Below are 24,874 nucleotides of genomic sequence, written 5' to 3' on the forward strand. Positions count from 1 at the left end.
CTCCCTCTGTCTGTATTTCCTGCTTCCTATGATCTCCAGTCTTTCAAACGCAGTGTGTCCAGGCATCTCGAAATGAATGGATCTTGAATTTGGCTCTCTCTTGTATTTTGTTTTTCTCTTGGAACAGTATTGCGGGCTCATTGCCTTTGGTTCCTTCTTCCTCACATAATAAAAAAAAAAAAACATGCGTGCGTGAGCTGGCTCCACCGCGTGACTGATGGCCGACAAGCGAGTGGCCGTGAATACGTGATAGGAACGAACGTGAACCGGACGGGATCAAGCCGAATGTTCTCCGTACGAGATATATCAGTTCTAGAACTAACAACAAGAAACTAAAATTTTGTTTTGGCCCCGGCCGGGGCTTTTCTTATATCTATCTCTATCTATCTATATACCTAGGCTGCTTCCCCTAAGGAAAGGGAGGTAGCCGAGACAGGACGACACACTCCCCATTTACTCATCCATTCAAACACATTCACATTATATTTGGAAAAAAAAAAAAAAAAAAACTATTTGAGATCCGGCGCTATTCGTAACATATTTAGGGCCATAGCCCCGAAAGCCCAGGCCTAACTATATACTCCATTTTCATGCAAGGACGACCCTGCCTCAAAAACTTATAATTTTTCTCAGAGGTCTGTGAGGCGGTAGATTGCGATAAAGCTTACGATATTATTTATCTGGACTTTAGTAAAGCTTTCGATAGGATTGTACATGAAAGGTTAGTTAGGAAGGTTCGAGCACGCGGTAAAAACTGCGTTATATTAAAATGGATAGAATCCTGACTAAAGGGACGAAAGCAGAACCTTTATAAATGGTAGTAAGTCAGACTGGGGACTATAATAATAACTAGCGGTGTACCACAGGAATCAGTAATCGGTCCCTTATTATGTATTGTATATACAAATGATCTAGACTTACTAATTACTAGCAGTATTAGCAAATTTGCCGATGAAACAAAAATAGGGCGTAACATCAACTTAACTGACGACTGTGTTAACCTTCAAAAAGACCAGTATATTGTCCAAATGATCTGTAAATTAGCAAATGGAATTTAACGTTGAAAAACGTAAAGTACTTAACGTGGGCAGGACCATCGCAGATTCTTGATACAACGTAGATAATAAAGACATATAAATCGCAATGCGAGATAGGCTATCTCTCGGAATCATGACAACTACAAACCTCATACCAAGGCAACAGTGTGTTAATGCGAGATATAAAACAAGTAGGTTCCAAGGACTGATTTCGCGAAGCGAGAGCATGTAAAGCAGTGCTGCAACTTTATCTAGTATTAGTAAGGCCACATTTAAACTATGCTGTGCAATTTTTGTGACGTTACAATAGAATGGATATAATTTCGTTAAAAACTGTGCAAAGATGAATAACAAAAATGTTATATGATGTCCGGAACCTTTCATATGGACAGATTGAAAAGACTAAATTTTGCACCCACTAGAAAGGCGTTGAGTAAGAGAAGACTTAACTGAGGTGTTTAAGTGGATGAAAGGAATAAATAAGGGAGATATTAGCAAGATACGTAAAGCAAGCACACAGGATAGAACTAGAAGTAATGGTTTCAAATTGAATAAATTGCGCTTTAGTAAGGAAATAGAAACTGGTTTGGGAATAGAGTAGTGGACGAATGGAATAATCTGTTTAGTGATGTAATTGTTGCCCCTTACATTGATAGTTTCAAGCATAGGCTTGATAAGCACATGACAAGTAAACGTTGAATAAAAATCCTAGTAACAGTTACTAATTAATTATTTTTCCTTTTCAAGCTTCACTACGATAGTCTCTTTTCTATTTTCGTATTTTCCTCCAAAATGTCCACGCCAGTTTTGCATTATACTGCATGGTGTTCCTTCTCACCTTATCCTGCCGGTTTCTGATGAAGAATTTGGTGGGTGGGGGAGAGCCTTCTTCGTTGTTATCCTTATTCTAGTAGTTCAATCACTCTTGTAGGAGTTGCCTAGCATGGGCCAACTGTCCTACTGCGACAATCCTCCCATGTTATGTTTTGGGGTGAGCTTTGTCAATACAACAAATTGAGCAACAACACACCCATCTGAGCGAAATCGTACTGAATAAAACGATAGGCGGGTATTCCTACAAACTACTCGCCTCTGCCCCTCTACATTCTTATTTACTGTCCTGTCCCCCCTTCCACTCCCCGACTTTCACTCCTCTCTCTACCTCCCATTCCTCACATCGTTTCCCATTATCCCTCCCCCTCCCCTCACCTCACTGTTACCACCACTGTCCTGTCCCCCACTCTCCCCCATCTTATACATCCCCCACCACTTCTCTTCCTACTTCCCTTTTCTCCTCATGTCATCTTACGCTAATGACGCTTCTACTTCGTATGTCTCATTTCTCCCATCATCTCCTACTTTTCTTTCCATACCTTCTCGATCTTATTAACCCCTCACCCCCTTTCCTCGTCCTCTCATCCTACTTTCCTCCTCTTACCTCATCTCCCATCTCAGTCCGTCACATCTTCCCTCATATCTCCACGCCTCTTCCTCTCGTTATCCTTTCTCCCGTTTACTCTTTGGTTCCCTTCCTATCCTCATCTTTTCCTTCACCCTTTCCTCATCTCATTCCTTCCGTTTTCTTCCCTCACCCCCTCCCTCTTTTCCCTCCTCACTTCCTTCTTCTCTCCCTCCTCCAGGAAAGCTGAGCTTCAGTTTGCTTCCCACGCCTCTCTCTCTCTCTCTCTCTCTCTCTCTCTCTCTCTCTCTCTCTCTCTCTCCATTAAAACTTTCCATACAACCCTATTGCTTACCGGTACTCATTCCCCACTTCTTCCCTCCCTCTCACTTACCTCATTTCCTCCATTTTCACTCTCTCTGCACTCAGACTCTTCACATCATTCCACCTTCAAAAGAGCTAAACATGGGCAAAACCATCGCCGATTCAAGACACATCTTAGTGCGCGTCCACATGTGCTCAAACAAGTGCTGGCCAGGACCCATATATGGGTCCTGGTGCTGGCAGCATGTAAACAACACAGTAACGAACACGCTGCAAACATGTTGGGAGCAGCAGCCTCCAGATCATGTTGACAACATCATGATGAAGTCTCAACTGCCTCGTATGGACATACTTATCCCATCACCTCTACTGCTAGTGTTCGAAGCCGCACTGAAACACGTTTGCATCCATCTTTTTTTTTTTTTTTTTTATGCGAGGAAGGAGGAACCAAAGGCCACGTGCCCGCAATAACTGTTCCTTCCATGAGAAAAACAAAATACAAGAGAGAGCCAAATTCAAGATCCAATCATTTTGAGATGCCTGGACACTGCGTTTGAAAGACTGGAGATCATAGGAAGCAGCAAATACAGACAGAGGTAGACAGTTCCAGAGTTGACCTGTTGCATAAATACTGCTGCAAACATGTTCCCGAACATCTTGCCAGCTTTTTTGCCAACATATGTTCAAGTACACGTGTGGACGCGCACTTAAAGAAATTAACTAATCGGACTGCGAGAGAGATTTAGGAATTATGGTTAGTAAGGACCTCATATGAAGCCAACACTGTATTAATGCGAGGAAAAAATCAAATAGGGTCCAAGGATTGATTTTGCAGAGCGTGAGTAAGGCCACATTTAGAGACGATGCAGTGCAGTTTTGGTGTCCGTACTGTAGAACGGATATACATTTGTTAGTAAATGTACAAAGAATGACAAAAATGATACATGATATTCAGAACCTCTCATATGAAGACTGACTGAAGAGACTAAATTTGTACTCACCAGAAAGGCGTTGAGTAAGGGAAGACTTGACTGGGGTTTTACGTGGAGGAAAGGAATAAATAAGAGAAATACTAGCAAGGTACTAAAAGTGAACATACAGAATAGAACTCGACCTAATGGCTTGAAGCTAGATAAATTTCTGTTTTAGTAAGGAAATATGCGGAAATTGTTAAGAAATAGAGTAGTGGACGAACTGAATGAGCTACCTAGTAATGCAGTTATTGTCCTTTCCACTGATAATTTCAAGCATAGGCTAGATACGCATTATGACAAGTAAGGAAAGGATATAAAAATCACCTAGTTACTGATTCATCATTTTTCCTGTTTCAGGTTCCACTACAATAGTCTCTTCTCTTTTCACACTTCTCTAGTAAAAATTTCACGTCTGTTTTTCTACACTGGGTGTTTTTCCTTCTCACTTTTTCCTGCCGGTTTCATCTGAAGGATTTGGTGGGCGGGGGAGAGCCTTTTCCCTCGCTATTCCTGTCTTTTCATAGTCACACTCTTGTTGGAGTTGCCTATCATGGGTCAACTGGCCTACTGCAGTTGTCCTTTCTCATGTTCTTATTCCATATTTCCATTTTCTTTTCCCTCACTCCCACTTGTCTTGTCCTCACTCATTCTATCCCTGCTCAACTGCAGGGTTGGAGTAATTGTAATTGCAATTTAACTGAAATTTAATTAAAGAAATATTGTAATTGTAATTATAGTTGTAATTGAAAATGAAATTGAAATAATCAACTGTAATTGTAATTAAGTGACAAGTTAACTGTAATTTAATTGTAATTGTGAAAGGGGAGGAAAGTGGCACTGGTAAGTTAACCCCATACCATGCTGTCATTATGGGATTAATATGCCCCAGGATTAACCCACCTAGGCTGCGTTTTGACAGTTCTCCTGCCTTTGTCCTGAACGTCTGTTCTCTCATGGGACCTGGCCTAGCTCCTTGTCCCCCTTCAATCGGAAATGGCGAGACCAAGTCTTGCATCCAATGAGGAACCTTGCCAGGGAGGTAATTGGTGTACTGCTACATCTGCTCCATCGGGACGAGTTTTCAGCATTGCCGGAAATTATTTCACTGCGAACAGAGCTCAACTTCGTGTCACTTCTTTCCGTTCAGTGTTATTGATTAAGTGCAATAGTGAATTATTTGAAAAACTACCAACTTTTTATTTACTATCAGCAACTACAACAATTAAACCTTAATATTTGTGTTCAAATTAGTTTATGCCACTGTTTGTAAATAAAGGACATCCTTACAGTGCAAAATTAGTGTTTTTTTTTTTCTTATCCAAAAATATTTCTTTTCCCAAATTTGGAGATTTGTAATTATAACTGAAATGTAATTGATTTTGTTTTGCAGTACTTGTAATTGTAATGCAGTTGCTATCCCCAAATGTATTTGTTATTATAAATGTAAGTTTTAAAAACTGAAAGTAGCTAATTGTAACTGTAACTGTCCAACCCTGCATCAACTGTTTCCTCGCTCCTAACTTATTTCTTTCACTATATTCACTATACACATGCTCGCCCACTCCCCGCTGACTCACTCACTCAATTACTCACCCACTCCCTCACGCAGTCGTTCACTCCCCACTCCCTCATTCAATCATTCACTTCCCATTCACCCACTGTCACTCATTTCCTCATCACTTCCCACTTCCTCAATCACTCATCTCCACTATCTCATTAACTCACTCCTCATTCACCCACGCATTTCCAACTCATTCACTTGCTTCCCACTCAACCCCTCCCGACATGCTCACGCCCCATTCACTCACGTATTCACTTTCCTCAATCACTCACACCCTTTGCACACACTCACTCTTCCCACTCACCCACTCCACACATTATCAGTCACTTATTCACTCACTCGCACTTACTCATTCACTAACTCGCTCATTCTTCGCTAATACACTCAGTTACTCAGTCACTCCACACTCCTGCACCATCTTTCGCCGTTTTGAAATGTAGGCTGACCAAATCGAAAAATGCGCGGCCGGTGTAACGATCAATCCATATCTCTGAAGGGTGCGGTAGGAGGAACAGAACTTTCTTCATTGCTACCCTAATCTTAGTGTCATATTCTAGTTATACACAAGCAGCTTAGTGTGAAGGAGCAGGCCTTCAGATTTTTTTTTTCCTCGCTTAACAGAGAAAGTAACACTGATACTTGTATTTGAGAGAGAGAGAGAGAGAGAGAGAGAGAGAGACATGATGATGATGGCTGGTAGTAAGAATTCTCATCTCCTAAAATACTCGTAAATATGTAAGGGGATGAACTAGTGAAGTATAACTGAACAACGGCTCTTTGTGTGTGTGTGTGTGTATGTGCAGGGCGGGAGGGATGGCAAGGTAAGGGAGGGAAAGGCAGGGAGTCTGGCCGCCCACTTCCTGGCCTGAGGGTGGAGGTGGAGGTGTGGGCAGCGGGCAGCGACCTGCTTTGTCCCTTACTCTGCAGACGTGGCCTTCCCGCCAAGCCCTGCCCCACTGCACCTCACACCCACTTCACACCTCGCCGCCTATTCTACACCTCACCACTCACACTACACCTTGCCACCCATGCCACATTTCACCACCCATACCACATTTCACCACCGTACGATACTGTACATCTCCATTTCACATCACACCGCACCACCCACACCAGGAGTGAAGATTTGGATGGCCATTTACCACGACACCTGTCTCCATGGCAACCACCGAATACACTTTGGCTGTCTTGACATGTGCACGCCTTAACCACGACTTACATCACTTTTTACCGACCAGTATGTGGTCTCCTGAACCCACCCTATAGATTATTAGCTCAGCCTATTAGCATCCAGTATTGGCCGTGGTAACAGCGCCGTCCCTCAACACATCTTAATTTACAGAGATTCCAACAACTCACACCCACCTAGCATCATCCACTTTCGACTTTCAAGCATGCAAGCGTCAGACAACAATAATTTGGTCTGCATTTAAATCCTCTAACACTAGACCTGCCGCTCCCAGCATCCGCCTGGCATCCTGTTTCCCGCTTCCTACCCAGTCAGATCTCAACTCCTGACACCCACTTGCACCCTCATTACATCCGCCTTCACCCTTACAGTACCCACCAGCTCACAATGAACTGATTAAGTAGGCCATGACTGGAGCTGGCCATAGATGCAGTTACAGAGAGAGAGAGAGAGAGAGAGAGATTGTGGAAATCCTTTGTACAGAGAGACCACGTTTCTCTCTGCGACACAACACGTGGTTTCATCCTACCTCCCACCTCTACCTCGGCCGCCTCTCGCCTTCTCACTCCGCCATTTAAACCACGCCTCCCCTACTGCCGTCACAGGCACGACCCCCACACAGTCTTATGTCTCCCACAAAGACATTGCTTCTACAAATATATATTCTCCTGGTGAGGTAGGCGAGGGACTTTAAAAAGCTTGTCGGTGTGTCGTGCATCAGTCTCCCAGCAAAGTACGTTGTGACGAGGTAGTGTTGCCAATTATTACATTAAACGGGTGCGTGTTATCGTGGCCCTCTTTTGAATAACTACATAATATTTAGAACAGTGAAAAAGAAACATTTTCATAATAGTGGGTAAATAAGTGTAAAGATGAGATATTTGGAACGTCATGTGAATAAAATAACCTGATAAATCGGGGAGATCGGGGACGGCAGCCACATGGTGCGCCTCGCCATCAGCTGATACCGGGGAGACGCAGCAGAACACGTGAAGGCGTAGTTAAGCCGTGAGGGTCAGCGGGGAAGGTTCGTTGCGCACCCAGCTCCTCGTGCTCGTGTAGTAGTGAGTTAAGAGTGAGACCTCATACTTGTAGCAGTGCTAGTGACCACTATGGCTACTCCGACACTGGAGGAGGACCTGCATGCTGCTGCTTGTCTGGTAGCTATGAAGGGTGGTGGCCGTGTCAGTCCATGGGCGCCCTTTGATGCCCACAGCCAACGCCCACGTCTTCATATCAAGACCAATATCCCAGTACAGCGACCCTACCACGACCCACCGCCCACACACACACCAGCCCCCAGCCCTGAACACTCTCCTTCCGTTGAGTACACACACCACGCCCCTCCACTTTCTCCCGCCCACCACATGTATCAGCCGCCCACGCCTCCCTCACCCCAGACTCCCACCTCAGACGACCATTCCTACTGCCCTCCTGCTGAGACAGACCAAACAGTTTACCACATCGCCCGCATCTTGGCGGATCTGAAGCGGGTGCAGCCGGAGCGACCAGAGGCGCGGGAGGACCCATACCCTCACCAACCTCCGCCCCCACCTCCACCTGCCGTCCACACCGAGGATCAACCTCTGGACTACAGCAGAAAAAGCGAGGCGGAGGCTGCGGGGAGGGAAGCGTGCGGGGGGCGCGGCACGAGGGGCACGGGTGGACGGCGTGGGCGTGGCCGTAGCAGCTTGAGCAAGGTGGAGGACAAGCGGGCCCATCCCTGCACTTTTCCCGGCTGCGACAAGATATACGGCAAATCCTCACACCTGAAGGCGCATCTGAGGACACACACAGGTGAGTTGGCGCCACGGTTATGTAAAGGTGGATGGTGTTGTAGTGAGGCGGGTGGAGGGTGGGAGGCGGACACTATGTTACCGTGGGATACACCACACACTGACCACCACACTACCTCCGGGGATTGCATTTTTAAAATAATTGTGGTGCAGTATTAATGGTGAAGGGGAGGCGACTTTGTAGTGTGGCGTAAGGCAAGGAAGGGCAGGGTTTGGTGATGAGTGAAGAATGAAGCAAGTTATTGGGTTAGATAAGGTAGCCCAGGAAAGTGTTTTTTTTTTTTTTTTTTTTCAGTGAAAGGTGGGGAGGGCCAGGGGTGGTAGGTAATAGAGGTAGGTGGGCGGTGGTGGTGGTTGGCTCCCGGGCTCTTTACCTCGGGAGAAGGTGAGGGAAGGGGAGGGGGAAGTGGTGCGGGGTGAAAGCTGGCAGCTGCACCATGTAGCCACATGGCCACCTCCCCACCCCACCCCCCTCCTCCACACACTCCACCTGTCACCTGGCCTGGGACCCGCGACGGGGAAGTGGTACGTCACTACTGTAATGTGGAGGCGGAGTAATTTGGGTGCGCCATATGGATGCTTACAGTGGGATGCAACGCTACGCACGGCGATTGTATTAGAGGGCAGCTGAGTTGCAGGGGTGCATGTGGATGGGATGGAGTTGGTAGAGAGTAGTATGGATACCCTAGGAGGATTTGTGTGTGTGGAAAGAGGCAACAAGAAAGGGATCTGGAGTGGCGTAATAGATGGTGCAAGTGATGCCTACCTTTGAAAGTAGATGGGATGACTGATGTGGTAGGGAAACCTTGGGTTAGGCCTTAGCAAGTACATAAGAACATAAGAAGAGAGGATAACTGCAGTAGGCCTGTTGGCCCATGCTAGGCAGCTCCTAGAAGAGTAACTGAACTACTAGAATGAGATAAGGATAGCAAAGAAGAAGGCTCTCCCCCGCCCTCCAAACCCTCCAGCCGAAGCCGGCAGGAAAAAGTCAGAAAGAACACCACGCCGTATAGAAAAACTGGCGTGGACATTTTACAGGAAAGTGTGAAAGGAGAATAGAGACTATCATAGTATAACCTGAAAAGAGAATGCCTTCTTGCTTTACCATCCTTGCCTTCAAGTTGTAGAATTAGATATCATAGTGATAGTCTTGTCTGTAACAAGCAGCCTCGAAAGGACCAGTCTGTTTCTGTTTGCTTTCCTTTGTACTCCTTTGTGTGTGGTTCATGTTGGATGATAGGGGGGGGGGTCATGGTGGGAGGTGGATACGTGATAATCGTTGTGCGAGGAAGGTTCGTGAATATCATATTGGTAAGTGGGAAGGTCATCTTGGGAGGTGGATACATGAGAGAGTCTTGGTGGGAGGTGGATACACTAGGGGGATCATTGGGGGGGGGGGCGATGTAAGGTAAGAGCAGGTACGGTAGTGTACCAGCAGTTCTTGTCTCCGGGTTGAGGGGCCGCTGCACTTGAAAGGCGTTGTGGGTGTGAGCAGGGCCAACGTGGGTTCACACGGGCTTTCCAGCAAGTGGGCGTGTGTGGCAATGTCATGCTGATGATCGTCTTTTTACCAGTAGTTTTGCTGTTGTTTCTGGTGTGGGTAACTGATCAGTGATGGTAAGAGTAACAAGCAGCACTGTTCGGCATTGGTATAACGAATTTTGAGCAGTATGGCCGTTGCTGGTATTGGCTTAACTAAAGCTGTGATACTGTGTTCCTGTAAATTACTGGTGTTGGGCTGAGGACGGATGGTACCATGGTCATAGTGTTACTGATCATGGGCGTGGCGGGAGCAAGGATGGTGTGGGTGTGGTGGGGTTGTGGATGATGTGGGCGTGATGGAGGTAAGGATGATGTGGGCGTGATGGGGGTAAGGATGATGTGGGCGTGATGGGGGTAAGGATGATGTGGGCGTGGTGGGGGTAAGGATGATGTGGGCGTGGTGTCGGGGTAAGGGTGATAGGGGCTTGGTGGGGTAAGGATGATATGGGCGTGGTTATTGTAAGGGTGATGTACCTGTGGTGGGGGTAAGATTAATGTGGGGGTGGTGGGGGTAAGGGTGATATGCCAGTGGTGGGGGGGTACGGGTGATGTGGGCGTGGCAGTAATATTAAAGCAGTGATTGGTATGCAAGTCAAACCTAGTATAGAGGGCGTGGTTGGTAGGCTGTGAAAACCAGGTGAACGAGGCTGTGTGTAGGCTGAATGAAGCAGCGGACGTAGCTTGTTAAATACTGTACATGCCATACAATATGTAATGGTATTGGTTGTGGTTGAAGGCAGTGGGTTTGGTAATAGGCAAAGGAGGCTGTGTAAGTGGGTGTTATTAGGTGCAAGACTGGTGTCGTGGTTCCGGTGCAGGTGACTGGTGTCGTGGTTCCGGTGCAGGTGACTGGTTTATATAAAGGAACGGTAGGAAGTACACCGGGTATGTGTAGGCTGTGACTGACGTGTGTTATGGGGTGGGAGACTGGTGTTGTGCAAAGGATGTAACCTGGTTGTGAGGCAAGGGTGGGCGTGGCATACAGGGTGGTAGGTGAAGGTGGGGTGGGCGTGGTAGGCAAGAATGGTAAGTGAAGGTGCTGTGGGCGTGGCAGGTATGGGTGGCAGGTGCAGATGGGGTGGTCGTGCCAGGAAGGAGTGGTAGGTGAAGGTGGGCGTGTCCTTCCTGCCACGCCTACCACCACCACCTGACGCAGCCACACTCGGGCCAGTCGATACCTGAGATTCTGATGGAGGCTCCGACCGTCCTCTCTCCCTTCTCCTGCCACACCCCCCTGCCCCATACCCCTCTCCTGCTGGCCCTTCCCATTCCCATCTGGTGCTGTCTTATTCTTTTTCCCTTCCATTCCCATTAGATTACTCATCTCCTGGAATCTTTCCCACATCATTCCATTTCCTCACCTTTTCCAGACTTCCTTTTCCCCTCTGTCTCTCCACCACTTCCTTATTTCTAACCTTCATAATCCCATCACATTTAAATATCTGCAAACTACCCCTTCCTTCCTCTTTCCCTGCCTCTCGCCGTCCCATGCCTTCCCCCTTTCGCACGGTCTTATTTTGTGCCTCTTCTCTCCCTATCTTTCCCTGTTTTTTATTTTTATTTTTTAATTTCTCCCTTTCTCGTTCCATCAGTTCTTTAATCATGACTTCTCGTCGTCTTCCTTATACTTATTCTGTCTTTCTGTTCCTTTTGCGTTTCCCCTTCGCTCCCTTTCTCCTCTCTCTATTTTTTTTCATTTATATCTCGTTCCATCCTCCCCCATACCATCTTCTGCCATCTCAGTCAGCTCCCTTGCCCTTCCCTTACCATCCCTTGCTGTCTTTTCGAAGCTATTATCATGCCTTCCTGCCAGATTTCATTTTCTATATTTACCCATGTTTTTTTCAGGTTCATTTTTTTTTTTTTTATATATATATATTACTGCGTGCCCATCATGTCCGTCCCTTCTCAGTCATGATACACCTTTCCCTCCTCTTAATCCCTTTTTCATTTCTCTTCCTGTCCTCCCCTAATGTTTGTATTACGTTATTTATATTCCTCAGTATCTCGCCGTTCTCCTGAAAGTCCCATCTTTCTCTCTCTCTCTCTCTCTCTCTCTCTCTCTCTCTCTCTCTCTCTCTCTCTCACTCTCTCTCTCTCTCTCTCTCTCTCTCTCTCTCTCTCTCTCACACACACACACACACACACACACACACACACACACACACACACACACACACACACACACACACACACACACACACACACACACACACACACACACACACACACACACACACACACACACACACACACACACACACACACATTCTGTGTCGTCTCCAGTCATCGTTTCCTCCCTCTCGCCTCCCTACATGCCTCTGATATCGCCTGAGAATCAATAGTTATGCTAGGTATATGGGGAGCAGAGGATGGTGGCAGGCGGTGGTTGGTGGGAGGACGTAGGAGTGAGAGTGTGTGGGAGGTGGTGGTGGGATGGGAGTTGGAGTATGTAGGATGTGTTGGAATGAGGGACTGTGGGAGGTAGTGGAGTGTGTAGGTCCTGGAGTGAAAGTGTGCGGGAGTTGGTGACAGGATGGGAATGAGTGGAAGGTGTTGGTGAGGTAAGGTGGGTGCGGATCGGGTGTGTGCTGGGAAAGGTGATGGTGGCGTGGATGATGTGTGAGGTGAAAGTGGGCGGAGCGAGGAGGTGTGGGCGTAGGCATGCAAGATGAAATGGCTGGATTGGGAGAGATACAAGTATACGATGTCAGTGTTTGAACTGTAGAGGGTGGAAGTATGAATAGCTAATGGAGGTGGATAAGATGGATGAGGACTGTTAAGCAAGTTGACGAAGTGAATATTGGTTAGCCTATGAGTGGGGTGGGTGAGATTTGGTACGTGAGGTGGTAATGGATGTGAGATTGATTGGATGATAATAGGTCAGATTAGATAAGGTGAGTAGGGTAGTGGGTGAGATGAGTTGTAAGTGGGTGTGTAGGGTGAGGACGGAGGGTGATGAGTGTCGTCAGCTGATACTGTCCATCCGTCTTGACGCCTTCCATTCCCGTCCCTCTGTTCTTCTCTTTCCCGTCCTTCTCCTGTTCCTGATTTGTTTGTCTTTCCCTTCTCATACTCCGTTTTTACCTTCTTTGTCTTTCATTATCCCATCCCCCTCACTGCATCCTTCTTTTTTTTTTTTTTTTTTCCACATCTCCTCCATATTCAATTTTCCTATATTTTCTCACCTCTTCCTTTTCATCCTGTCCATTTTTCCTACACTTTCTCAGTCTTCCTCACTTATTCCCCATAGCCCACTTTCTCACCCGTTCTCTGGCCATCCTTATGTTTCCCCTCACCCTGTCTCATTTGCTGCCCATTCCACTCCTTTCTTTTTTCAGCCCCTCCTCCTCAGTATCCTTTCTTCTTGTCTTACTTCTCTCGGATCTCTCTTGTCTACTCCTCAGTCCCCATCTTTTTCTCCCTCCTTCACTATTCACCTCTGCCTTCACCCTCCCTCCTTCCTGTTCCCCGTCCTTCCTCACGTCGTCCCTCTCTCTCCATCCTGTTCTGGCATTTCTCCAAATTTGCTTCCTCCTCCCGTTCTTGCAAGGCCGATCACCTGGCTTGCCTCCTTCTACTCTGTCTCACTTCTCTCTCCCTTCCTCCCTCTATTCTGCCTCGCGTTTCCCTCCCATTCTCCCTCTGTTCTCCTCCGTCCCTCTACTCCGCCTCACCTTCTCCCTCCCTCCTTTCTGTCTCTCTTCCTCTGTCCTGCATTACTTCTCAATCTGTTCCTTCCACTACCATCCTTCACTTTTCCCTCCCTCTGCCGTGCCTCATTTCTCCCTCCCTTCCTCTCTCCACCCTTCCTCACTTCTCTTTTTCTTCTTCTCTTAGCCTTGCCCCTCTTCTCTTTTCCCTTCCTTTACCCTGCCGCACTTCTCTTTTCCTCTCTTCCTTTACCCTTCCGCATTTCTCATTTCCTTCCTCCCTGTGCGTACTTCCCGTCTCACCAGGCACATCACCCTGTAGTGAGTGTAGTGCTGTGGTGTGGTGGTAGGCAGGAGGCTGTGTTGAAGTGAAGCGCAGGTGATTGTGATGTGTTGATTTGTGGGTTGGTATGGACTAGGTAGTGTATGTGTGAAGGTAGATGGGGTGTGGTGGTGTTGGGTGGCGTCGAATGGGGTGGGGAAGTTTTCAGTGGGTGTGGTGGCCTGGTAGAAGGTCGGGGACGAGTTTTTTTTTTTTTTTCTTAAGATGGGTAAGGCAGTGTTGGATGGATGTTGAATTGTGATCACAAGAAAGAAATGTTTTGGATAAAGTGCAAATGTATACTAAGGGCAGTTTGATGTGTTCGGGACGACAAAATGTATTTAATATAAGATATAGTGGAGAGGCTGAGGTTGGATGATGTGGCAGGAAAAGTGACTGGCCTAACGACTGGGTACCGGTATACTTGAGTGGCAGAGCGAGCTTGGTGTGGTATGGTGGTGGGCTTAGTGTGGGTGTGGCAGGGCGGGTGGGTATGGTGGCGTGGGGTGGAGGCTGAGGTGGCGGGGAGGGGGTCGATACCAGCGTGCATCACAAGCACTGTTCAAGCATTGATGTGATGAGTCCCGCTGGGGCGCTCCTCCCTGTCCTCTCCTCACCCGCAGCGTTACTGGGCTGAGTGTGCTGTGCTGAACGGCCAGACCAGGTGTCACCAGTGGTGTGTGTGTGTGTGTTTGTGTGTGTGTGTATACAGCGGTTGGAGTGAGTTAGCAGCAGGGTGTGTGCAGAAGAGGGCGGGGGGTGAGGGGGAGAGTCAGCACGCACCGTTCCAGAGCGAGGTAGCCGGGAAGTGGTGGGTGGAGGTTGTGGGTGGGTACGCCCTTCACCTTTGGTGGAAGGTGCAGGCCGCCCCAACCCCACCACAGCCCGAGGCCTCGTGCACCGCCGTCTGCCCCCCGCCTCCTCCTGCCGAGACCTCAGCGGGGTAAGGGACCGCCGGTTACCGTGGCCGAGCTACCGTACCTTCTCGACTGGTGTGGGCAGTGGGTGGGCTGGGTGTGTGCTGTGGCAGGCATGGCACTAGGGCGGGGATAGCGTTGTGAGGTGTGGGCGGTGACACAGTTGGAAGACTTTCCAAGTGACTGTGTGTGTGTGTGTGTGAACGTAAATACCAGAATAGGACAAGTATTGCCTTATATAGGTGTCTTGATAAACGCGGTTTTGGCACGGGGTGAAAATGTGGACGTCATTGTTGAGTGTAACAGGCACAGTGAGCGCTGATGGGGGTGTGGTGACGTGTGGATGTGTGTAGCAAGTAGGAGTGCTTCAGGGTCTGAGGGAACGGGATGCTAAGCATCTAAAGTCGGACGCATCTACAGAGAGAGAGAGAGAAACGATGTAATATGGGTGAGGATAGAGTGTGGGACGGGCAGGTGATGTGACTGTGAGCTCGGGTGTGGTGTGTGTGGGGAGGTGGGGGGGTGGAAGGGGGATACGATATGTGAAATGGTGTGTGGGGGCAGGTGGTATCAGTGTGGGTGGGGCAGGGAAGTGAGTGTGAGCTGGGATGTAGTGTGAGTAGACCAGGGAAGTGAATGTAGGCTGGGGTGTATAGCCTAGTGTGAATGAGGCAGGGAAGTGAGTGGGTTTGAGTTGGGTGTGGTGGAGGTGGTGTGTGTGTGTGTGTGACAGGTGGTGTGCGTGTGGGTGGGGCAGGTGGTGTCGGGTGCAGTAGTATTGATCACGCTACAGGTGGCTCCCCGGTAAATCCTGCGTGTGGGCGGGGTGGGTTAGCGGTTTACAGGAAATATTGACTCCTCTCCTAGCAGCGTAGGTAGGGTCGAGGGGGATGCTCTGTCCTGGAGTTGGCACAGGCACACTTAAACCTAACACACACTAGATGCTAGAGCAAGGGTTGAAAAACAAAGGTAGGATGGAATAGATACTTTGGTGTGTGTGTGTGTGTGTGTGTGTGTGTGTGTGTGTGTGTGCTTTAGATGATGCAGAGAGGTACTGATGTGGTGCGTGATGAGGTTGCGTTATTTTGCGAAGTAGGTTTGGGGTGTGGTGAGTGTGTTGCTATGGTAAGGTGTGGCGTGGTGTGTTTATTATTACTATGGAGTGTTGTAGGGAATGATAGATTAGCTGTGACGTGATGTCCAGTATATTGGTGAGAGAGGTGCTATGCAGAGGCCGAGACGAGGGGTGGGGTGGGCGCGGGAGGGGGAGAGGGTACCGGTACGCGGTGCCTCAAGGTCCCCACTGCACTGGTGACCCACTTAATCCACCGTGCTGCTCACTTCACCTCGTTATCAGACTACTGGTGGGCATGTTGTCGCCATCAAACTACTTCACACAACCTTCATCACAGAAGATTTTAGCCCAGTAACCGTCCAGTCTTATATATATATATATATATATATATATATATATATATATATATATATATGTACATTTCCCATTGGATCCCAGAGCTGCTGGGCGAGGCATCGCACTGGGAGGGTGCTAAGCGTACCGCCCTCCGCCTATCGGCTCATAGTCGCGAAGCTCATAGGTCCTTACCCGGGGGTTCCCTACTTTATCAAGGTTTGAAAATTCCCAGTTCCGTCCAATACTGTGGACACTGGGGTCCAATCCTACACTTCCCCACGAGGAGTGTAGGAGCCCGGGGCTAGGCAGTTGGTCCTGACATTTAAGATGTGTCACCAGCCTCACTCATCCCTGAGTGGCATTACGTGAGCAGTAAACCCCAACCACCCCTTGGATATACGCCTTCACCGGATTAATCCGATTGGAGCCCAATAATTATCCACTAAACCACCAGGCGCCAAAATTTGGTTATATGGTTACCACCCAGCGTAGTAAATGGTTTCCTGGTGTACAGGAAACCATTTGGCCTGTCACTCAGTGTAGAGTCACCCATAGACTGAAGGAAGAGGAAAGAATGAAGGAAAGAAAGACAGAAGAGGGAGTGTAAAGTTACCCGTAGGCAGAAGGACAAGGAAAGAATGAAGGAAAAAAGATAGAAGAGGATCGAAGGAAAGAAAGATGGAGGAGAGGAACGGGCAGACATCCGAGAGCAGCACTACATCGAGTGAGCGGATGGTAAGCGCTCCCACCTACCATATATATATATATATATATATATATATATATATATATATATATATATATATATATTGCAGAAAGATTTGTTCAGTATGACGTTAATCCATGAACAGCAGTTACTAGTATCCCTAGTTTCCAGTCCGTTATTATATGTTGATGTACCATAGCCCAGAAAATACTTATGGTTCCGTGGGTGTGGCGGTTGTGATAGCTTAAGGATAGTAGTTGTTCGATGGCGTACTGTATTGTTAATAATGTTGGTGCGGTGAAGATGTCCACAACATCCGTCTGAGGCTGTAAATATGATTGTCTAGGACTCTAGGTAAGACAGTGGGTCAAATTGAGGGTCAGACTAGTTGACCTCTTATGAGATCGATCGACCTTGAGTGTGGGACTAGAGTTCATATGGGTTTGGGAAGAAGGGGAAGGGAGAGGGCGGGAGGTGCTCGTATCTCATGTTCTTATTTTTGTGACATTAAGAGTTGCAAGGCATTGCGGTGACCGCGTCCCCCACTGTAGCCAGGTCAGGGAGGCGGGATGTGGGCCAGGGCCTCACTCCCGCCCCGCCCCCGGCCCTCACCCTCCCTCCTGACATCGTTGATTACCCCTGTCGCGTCACCTCACCTCGGCCGCGGCCATGACGGCTCTGCGTATACTGATGGTGTGTCACCGTAACATTCCCAACCCTCCACCCAATTGCCATATCCAGAGCCGTGATCAGATACTTTTGACTTATAGTTGTATACGGTGCCATACGAGTTATTTGGTCGTTAGAATCTGGTATTGTATTACCCATGGTCGCGTCCCATGAATGAACTCTGACCCAAAACAGGTTACCGAGCGAAGGCCGTTATGTAGACGTGGGTGTGCTTGGCTGCATATTGATGTCCACTCTCTCTTCATAGCCTACGCCTTTATTTCTCTCATTGCTTTTCCTTGCGTCATGTTTTCTTTCTTCCATTTTACCTTTACTTAGCGTTCCTAAAATTATCCATGCGCTTCAGCCACCATCGCCCAGACCGACGTGCGTGAGTTGAATAGACTGACTAGCGTGAGCACAATTAAAGAAAAAAAAAAATTGGGATTGGCGACATACCGTAGGCATTGCACCATATTCTCCATCTTGCCACGCCTCCATCTGTGTGTGTGTGTGTGTGTGTGTGTGTGTGTGTGTGTGTGTGTGTGTGTGTACAGTCCCATCCCCCTTCCCCCTCCCCGTTTTCAATCGCCGTTTTACTCCTTTCTACCTTCAGTTCCCCCCGCCCCTCCCCGCCCCGCCCCGCCCCCCACTCGGCCCCTGACCCACATCCGCCCCAGAGGAGTCGTAGGCCGAGTAAAAGTGAACACCATCATCTTGTTCCGCGTTGCCCCCTTGCCCGATAAACGCACCAGGGACCTTTGTTTACCATAGATATTTTTTCCTCCACGAGTGGATTGAGAGAGAGAGAGAGAGAGAGAGAGAGAGAGAGAAGGGAAGGGGGGAAGAGAGAGAAAGAGGAAATGGGAATATGTAAGAGAGGAGGACAAGGATACAGCCACGACACGAGCGGAAGTTTGTGACGGAGAGAAGAAAGTTTGTTAGAAGGCTGGAACATTTATAAGGATGTTGGGGGAAGGGCAAGGTGGTGATGCTGAGGGACGGGATATGGGAGGGAGAGGAAGAGCAATGTGAGGAGGAAGAGATGGAAAAGATAAAAGAAACAGAAAAAGACAGGAAGAACTGGGAAAATGAAGAGACAGGAAGAGGTGAAGGAGTGAGGGATAAAGTGGAAGGTTGGTGAATGGCAAAATAAGTGGAAAGTAGGCAGAAGATGCAAGTGGAATAGAAAGGGAAGGGGCGAGAAACAGCGAGATACAGTTAAGACAAATAGGTAGATGTGAGGAAGGTGTGAAATAAAAGGGAAGAGGTGGAGGGTTGGAAAGCAGTGGAAAGGAGGGAAGATGGGAGAGGATGGGGAGAAAGTGGGATGAAGAAGGATAATTGAGGACGACTATGTGAGAGGGAAAGGGAGAGAGGGAGTACAGCACAAACGAGGTGAAGGACTGGGAGTTGGAGGAAGAGAGATAGTGGGATGTGAAAGGAAGAGGATTTAGAAAGGGAGTTTGTGATGGGAAGAGAAGTGAAAGAGGAGGAAAAATATAGGTGGGAAACAGATTATGACAGACAATAAAAATGCTAATGATGAAGTAATACTTAACTCCCCCAAAGCGATGACTTATATGGTACTTTTTTCTCGCTACCGTATTTCCATCGAGTCTTATGCAAATTAGGAAAAATCTCGTCATGAAGTTAATGAAGCCTGCATCTTCCGGGTAACTACCAGTTCGATAAGTCTTTCCTTGGCTGATTTACATAGTCTGTTAGCAGCAAAAATAAAATTAAAACATACATCACTGGACTGAAAGAGTTAGAGGAAAGAAGGATTGGGACTGGGAGTAGCCTATATGCATAAGGCTGTGGGGTGCTGTATGCAGGATATGTTGCTGGGGAAAAGATGGGAGGTACTGGTAGCCTAGGGGAGGATCAGAGAGTTTAAGAAGAGAAGAGTAAGAGGTGATAGGAGATAAGGATAGGGAGGTAAGAGCAGCAGTGACTTTGTTGAAAATATGGAAGAGTTAGGAAAGTGTGATGCAGGAAGCAGGAATAGGGAAGATGAAGAATGGAAGTGAAAGATGAGAATGTAGGAGAGAGGGGAAGGAGAACAATGAAATGCAAAGGAAAGGAAACCACAACAGACCTGTTGGTCCTTTAGTAGCTGTTTGTTATGGGGAAGGTTATAACTAACAAGGCTATTCAGTGAATTAAAGACAAGGATAGAAAAGCAGGATGACTCCAGATGAAGGGATACGGAATAGTAATGTGGTGCGGGGAAACAGAAATGAAGGAAGAGAGATGTGGAGTTCAGGGAAGAAATGGGAGAAGTAAGAGAAGGCACAGAGGGAGGGTGGGAGATGGCAGCAGGACTGGGGAGAAGTGGGTGAAGAGAGAACTAGAGGAAAGAGGGAGGGAAGGGGAAGAGTGGTAAGGGGAAAAACGGGAGGGATGGGAGAAAAGCAGGGGTTGTTTGAAAGACGGTAGAGGCATATAAGCTGGGAGTAGAATGGGGAGAGTGCAGGAGAGAGAGAAGTACGATAGGGGAAGTAAGAGTGAGACAAAGTATGGAGAGGGTGTGCGGGAGGGGAGAGGGGGAAAGAGAGAGGTGATGGAGGGAGAGGAACTGTGACTACCAGCACTGGCAGTAAAGTAACCTGATCACCTGAAGGGTAAGTGACGCCACTATGCTGGTTCCCTCACCCCTCCCTCCCTCACCCCTATCAGTCCCTCATCCCTCCCCCCTTCACCCCTATCAGTCCCTCACCCCACGCTCATCATTTCCTCATCCCTTCCTCGCCCAAACTATCCATGATCCTATCGTTTCCTCCTTACCTCATCACTCCCATCACCCCCGTCACTCACTTCCTCCCTCTCTCCTCCGTCCATCCCTCGTCCCTTCCATCCATCCCTCGTCCCTCCCATCCATCCCTCACTCCCTCCCATCCATCCCTCACTCCCTCCTTCCAGTTTTTCCCTCCGGCCTTCAGTTCTCGCGTCTCTCTCGTATCCTCTTTCACTTTTATTACATTTCCCTCTTACTTTCTCACCATTTTCTTTCCCTTATCACATTATCTCCTTCATGTTTCCCTCCACCCTGCCTTGCTCACACATTGTATTTCCGTCCTCACGTTTTTTTTTTTTCTTGTTCCTCCCTTGTCCTCTTACCTACCTCACTGCTTTTAATCTATATTTAATAATCGAGTCTCTCTCTCTCTCTCTCTCTCTCTCTCTCTCGTGTAATTCCGTGTGGGAGGTGGAAAGAGAGGTGACAGAACTGTGTGTGTGTGTGTGTGTGTGTGTATGTGTTTTATCACTCCATCCCTGATCCTCTTTTCTTGATCTATTTTTCGTGTCCTATCTTTTCTTTTTCCCTGTTATTACCTCTGTGTAGCCAGCCCATCCCAGCATCCCTTCCTTTCTCTCTTGCTTCAATCTGGCCTCCTCACTCCCTACCCCACACCATCCCTCCCTCACTCCCTACCTCACACCATCCCTCCCTCACTCCCTACCTCACACCATCCCTCCCTCACTCCCTCTTCCACCATCCTCCCTCCTCACTCCCGACCACACACCATCCCTCCCTCACTCCCTACCTCACACCATCCCTCCCTCACTCCCTACCTCACACCATCCCTCCCTCACTCCCTACCACACACCATCCCTCCCCTACCTCCCTACCCATCTTTTTCCCTCCCCTCACTCCCTACCTCACCATCCCTCCCTCACTCCCTACCTCACACCATCCCTCCCTCACTCCCTACCTCACACCATCCCTCCCTCACTCCCTACCCCACACCATCCCTCCCTCACTCCCTACCCCACACCATCCCTCCCTCCCTCACTCCCTACCTCACACCATCCCTCCCTCACTCCCTACCTCACACCATCCCTCCCTCACTCCCTACCTCACACCATCCCTCCCTCACTCCCTACCTCACACCATCCCTCCCTCACTCCCTACCTCACACCATCCCTCCCTCACTCCCTACCTCACACCATCCCTCCCTCACTCCCTACCTCACACCATCCCTCCCTCACTCCCTACCTCACACCATCCCTCCCTCACTCCCTACCTCACACCATCCCTCCGTTCCTCTTTGCTCTATCCACTCATACATTTTTCGTCTCTCTCACTCTCTCACTTTCCCACACCTGCCCCTCCACCCACCTGCCTCTCACTCTCTTTCTCCCCCTTGCAACCCTTCATCCACCTACCACGCTCTCTTCCCCAGTACACCCCCTCCCCACCTGCCTCTCTTTCTCTCACCTCCTCCCCCCATTCCCTTGTACACCCGTCTCCACCTGCCGCTCCCCTTATTTTCTCCCTTTCTCCCCTCCCCCGCCCCTCTGTCACCTCTCTTAGTCAACCTCCGAGCATTAACCTCCTCCCCACCACCTCTTCCTGCCTGCCCTTCCTCTCATCCCAGCTGTATCCCTTCCTTTTTCCCTTACTGCCGCCATTTACGTCTTCTTTTTCCATCTTCTCCCCTCTCCCCATGCTCCATCGCCCTGTCTGTCCTCTTTTCCTCCACTTACCCGTCCCTCTTACCCCTGCCTCCCTACCTTAGTCGTTTCTTTTCCTGTCTAGTCCTATGCACCTTTCCCCTTTGTCTTAACTATGCCTCCCAACCTTAATTTTTCCTCTCTCTTCCCTCTCCCACTCTCTGCTTCCTTTTTAGTGATCCTCCCCTTTTCCCTCCCAGCATTCCTTCCTTCCACCCCTCCTTCTCCCTTTCCCGTGCCTTCTTTGTCTCTCCCCCTCCCCTGTTTACTCCTCTCCACCTTAATCTTTGTCCCCCTCTCCCATCCTCCTCTTTGTCATGATTCACCTCCCCTCCCTTTCGTTTTCTCTCTTTTATCCACTCCTCCGTTGTCCATTTTCATTCCTCCCTACCTTAGTGTTCTTAATCACTTTCAGTCCTTCAAGAGTTTCCCCTTCTCATTCTTACCTTCACCCTCCCCTTCCCCCGTCTCACCCCTTCCCCTCCTGCCATCTCACCCCTTTACTCCCGTCTCATCCCTTCCCCCACCTCACCTCTCATCTGTTCTCTGCCTTCAGCACTCTCTCAGTCTCATCCCCTCCCCTTACCACTTTTTTGTCACCTTTCTCCTTACCTCAGCCGTAATCCTCTCCCCTTCCCCTTCCACCTTTCCTCTCATACCTCACCCATTCCCCATCCTCGGACCTTAGTCGTTATTCCCAGTCTCCCTCTTCTCACTCCCCTTGTTAGCTCTCATCCCCTTCCTCACCCTTCTTCCCCCTTTCGTCAGTCGCCATCCCTTGCCTCCCCCTTTTCTTTCTCCCTGTCCCTTCCCTAGCTCCCCCTGCCTCGTTGCCATCAGCTGCTCGTTATCAGTGCTGGTGCCACTGGCCTCCCTGTGTCTCACCTGCCTCGCCTCTCCTCACACGTGCACCAACCTGCCTCTCCTCCACAGTTGCCTTCCCCCACCTGCCTTCTCTACAGTACACTTCCGTTTCTCTCTCTCTCTCTCTCTCTCTCTCTCTCTCTCTCTCTTTGTGTGTGTGTGTGTGTGTGTGTGTGTGTGTGTGTGTGTGTGTGTGTGTGTGTGTGTTTGTGTGTGTGTTTCCAAAGCTTGTACTCCATACTCCACGTTCTTTCTGCTCCCTTCTCTTTAACATTATTTGATACTCGCTACTGATTCATATCTTCGTATCTTCCTTACACCCACATTTTCTTTTTCTCTCCCTTTCTCTTCTTACATCTTTCCAGCTTTTCCTCTCTTCTTGTCACACACTTATTTTCCCGCCTTTTTCCTGCCTTGTCTAGCCTTCACTTTTGTTACATTTGCCTCCCTGCGTTGTAAATTTTCTCTTTTTCCTTTTCCCTTCATGGATTTTTTTTTTCTTAACATTTTCTCCTCCCTGTCTTCTTCCTTCCTTCCCTACATCCATCCAACATTCTTCCCTGCCCTTCTTCCTCCAGTATTTTAAAACATTCTTTTCCCCATCTCCAAAACTTTCCCCGTTTCCTTCCCTCCTTCCCTTCATCCAGTATTTTGTCCCTCTCTCCCCCCACCTCATTTTCAACATCCCCCCCCCCCCTCTCTCTCTCTCTCTCTCTCTCTCTCTCTCTCTCTCTCTCTCCAATTGCTTCCTTCCTACCAGCCCCCCGTTCCTTCCCTGCATGCTGAAGTGTCCATCCTCGCCTCCACCTTCCTTGTAGCTCATGTCAGAAGTTAGAGGAGTTTAGGTTAGGGGCGAGAGGAGGAAGAAAGACACTGGAATACGGAGGAAAGTGAAGGGTTTGGAGGGAGGAAGGCATTGGAGGAAGGAGGAAAGTGACGGGTTTGGAGGAAGGAAGGAACTGGAAAACTAGGGAAGTGGAGGGTTTGGAATAAGATACTGATAGGGAAAAGGAGAGAGGAAGAGTTTGGAGAAGGTAAGAGCATGAGGAAGGGACGAGCGAGTAGTGAAGATAGAGGTTACGGTACTTGCACAGATACACAGGTTACCGTGCATGATCTTTGGGGTGCGAGGTGAGGTGATCCGGCCAGCATGAGACATTTGCAGCCACTTCGTGCCAGTTTTTTTTTTTTTTTTCAACTTCCAGACGATTTCATTCAGCTTAGGAGTGACTTTTAGAACTGGATGGGTTAGATGTAACCTTAATTAGTTCCTTCACAGTTAATGTCGAAGAAAGTGGTACCGTAGCTCAGTTAAGATGAAGAATGCGTGATAAGAGCGTGGGGGATAGGAAAGCATAAGATCACTGAGCCTGTACCCTTTGCCGTACCCACAACTGATAAGAATTTTTACACCAAATTATACATCACTGCTGGAAAATATGAATTGGACGTTGTATGTAAGAGCTGAATGAACGAGCGGTAAAAATAGTACTTTTGCCAACATTAATACATAAAGTTCAGTTATGATGCTCAACCACGACTGTATAGTGGAGAGGGAAGAACAGAGAATTGATGTAAGGAGGAGGAGGACGAGTTTTGTAGGTTCATTGATGGGGTGGAGAGGTGTGTGTGGAGGGGAAAGTGGATATGTGGAGGTTGATCAAGTGGCGAGGAGGGGGGAAGGCTGGTGCCAGGGAGTGTGTAGGCTATGGCGGGGAAAGTACAGTAACTGTTAGGCCGGATGTAGAGGTGGATAGGAAGGGAATGAGGATGTGGTGGGGATGTTGGCTGATACACAGGGAGTGGTGGCCGGAGATGAGGAGAAGGTGGTGGGCCAGGGAAAATTCATATTGCCATGGGAAGGAAGCTGGAGTGTGACGATGAGACATTGTTAGCGAATACATAAGCAGGGGAGGAGGGCAGGCGTGGAAGGGGAGGCGTGTCCATCGGCCGGTGGGAGAGTGAGGGGCGTGTGGGCCGGAAGGGAGGGAGGAGGGGAGAGCGGGAGGGAGCAGACCAAGCCACAACAACCGGCGGGAAACCTGAGTG

General features: G+C 48.5%; 1 protein-coding gene across 1 annotated transcript in view; it reads left to right on the forward strand.

The window, feature by feature from the left end:
• The first annotated feature begins 7,587 nt into the window (after positions 1–7,587).
• LOC145414903 (uncharacterized) overlaps positions 7,588–24,874 on the forward strand; it is a 28,675-nt gene continuing 11,388 nt past the window's right edge. Inside the window, exon 1 of the mRNA XM_080284319.1 lies at positions 7,588–8,281. Coding sequence (XP_080140445.1) covers positions 7,597–8,281 — 685 coding nt within the window. The 5' untranslated portion in view covers positions 7,588–7,596. The remainder of the gene's footprint in view (positions 8,282–24,874) is intronic.

The sequence above is a fragment of the Coenobita brevimanus genome, chromosome 101 (genome assembly GCF_032717465.1).
Source record: "Coenobita brevimanus isolate Jiangsu-jjx chromosome 101, ASM3271746v2, whole genome shotgun sequence".
Taxonomy (NCBI): Eukaryota; Metazoa; Arthropoda; class Malacostraca; order Decapoda; family Coenobitidae; genus Coenobita; species Coenobita brevimanus.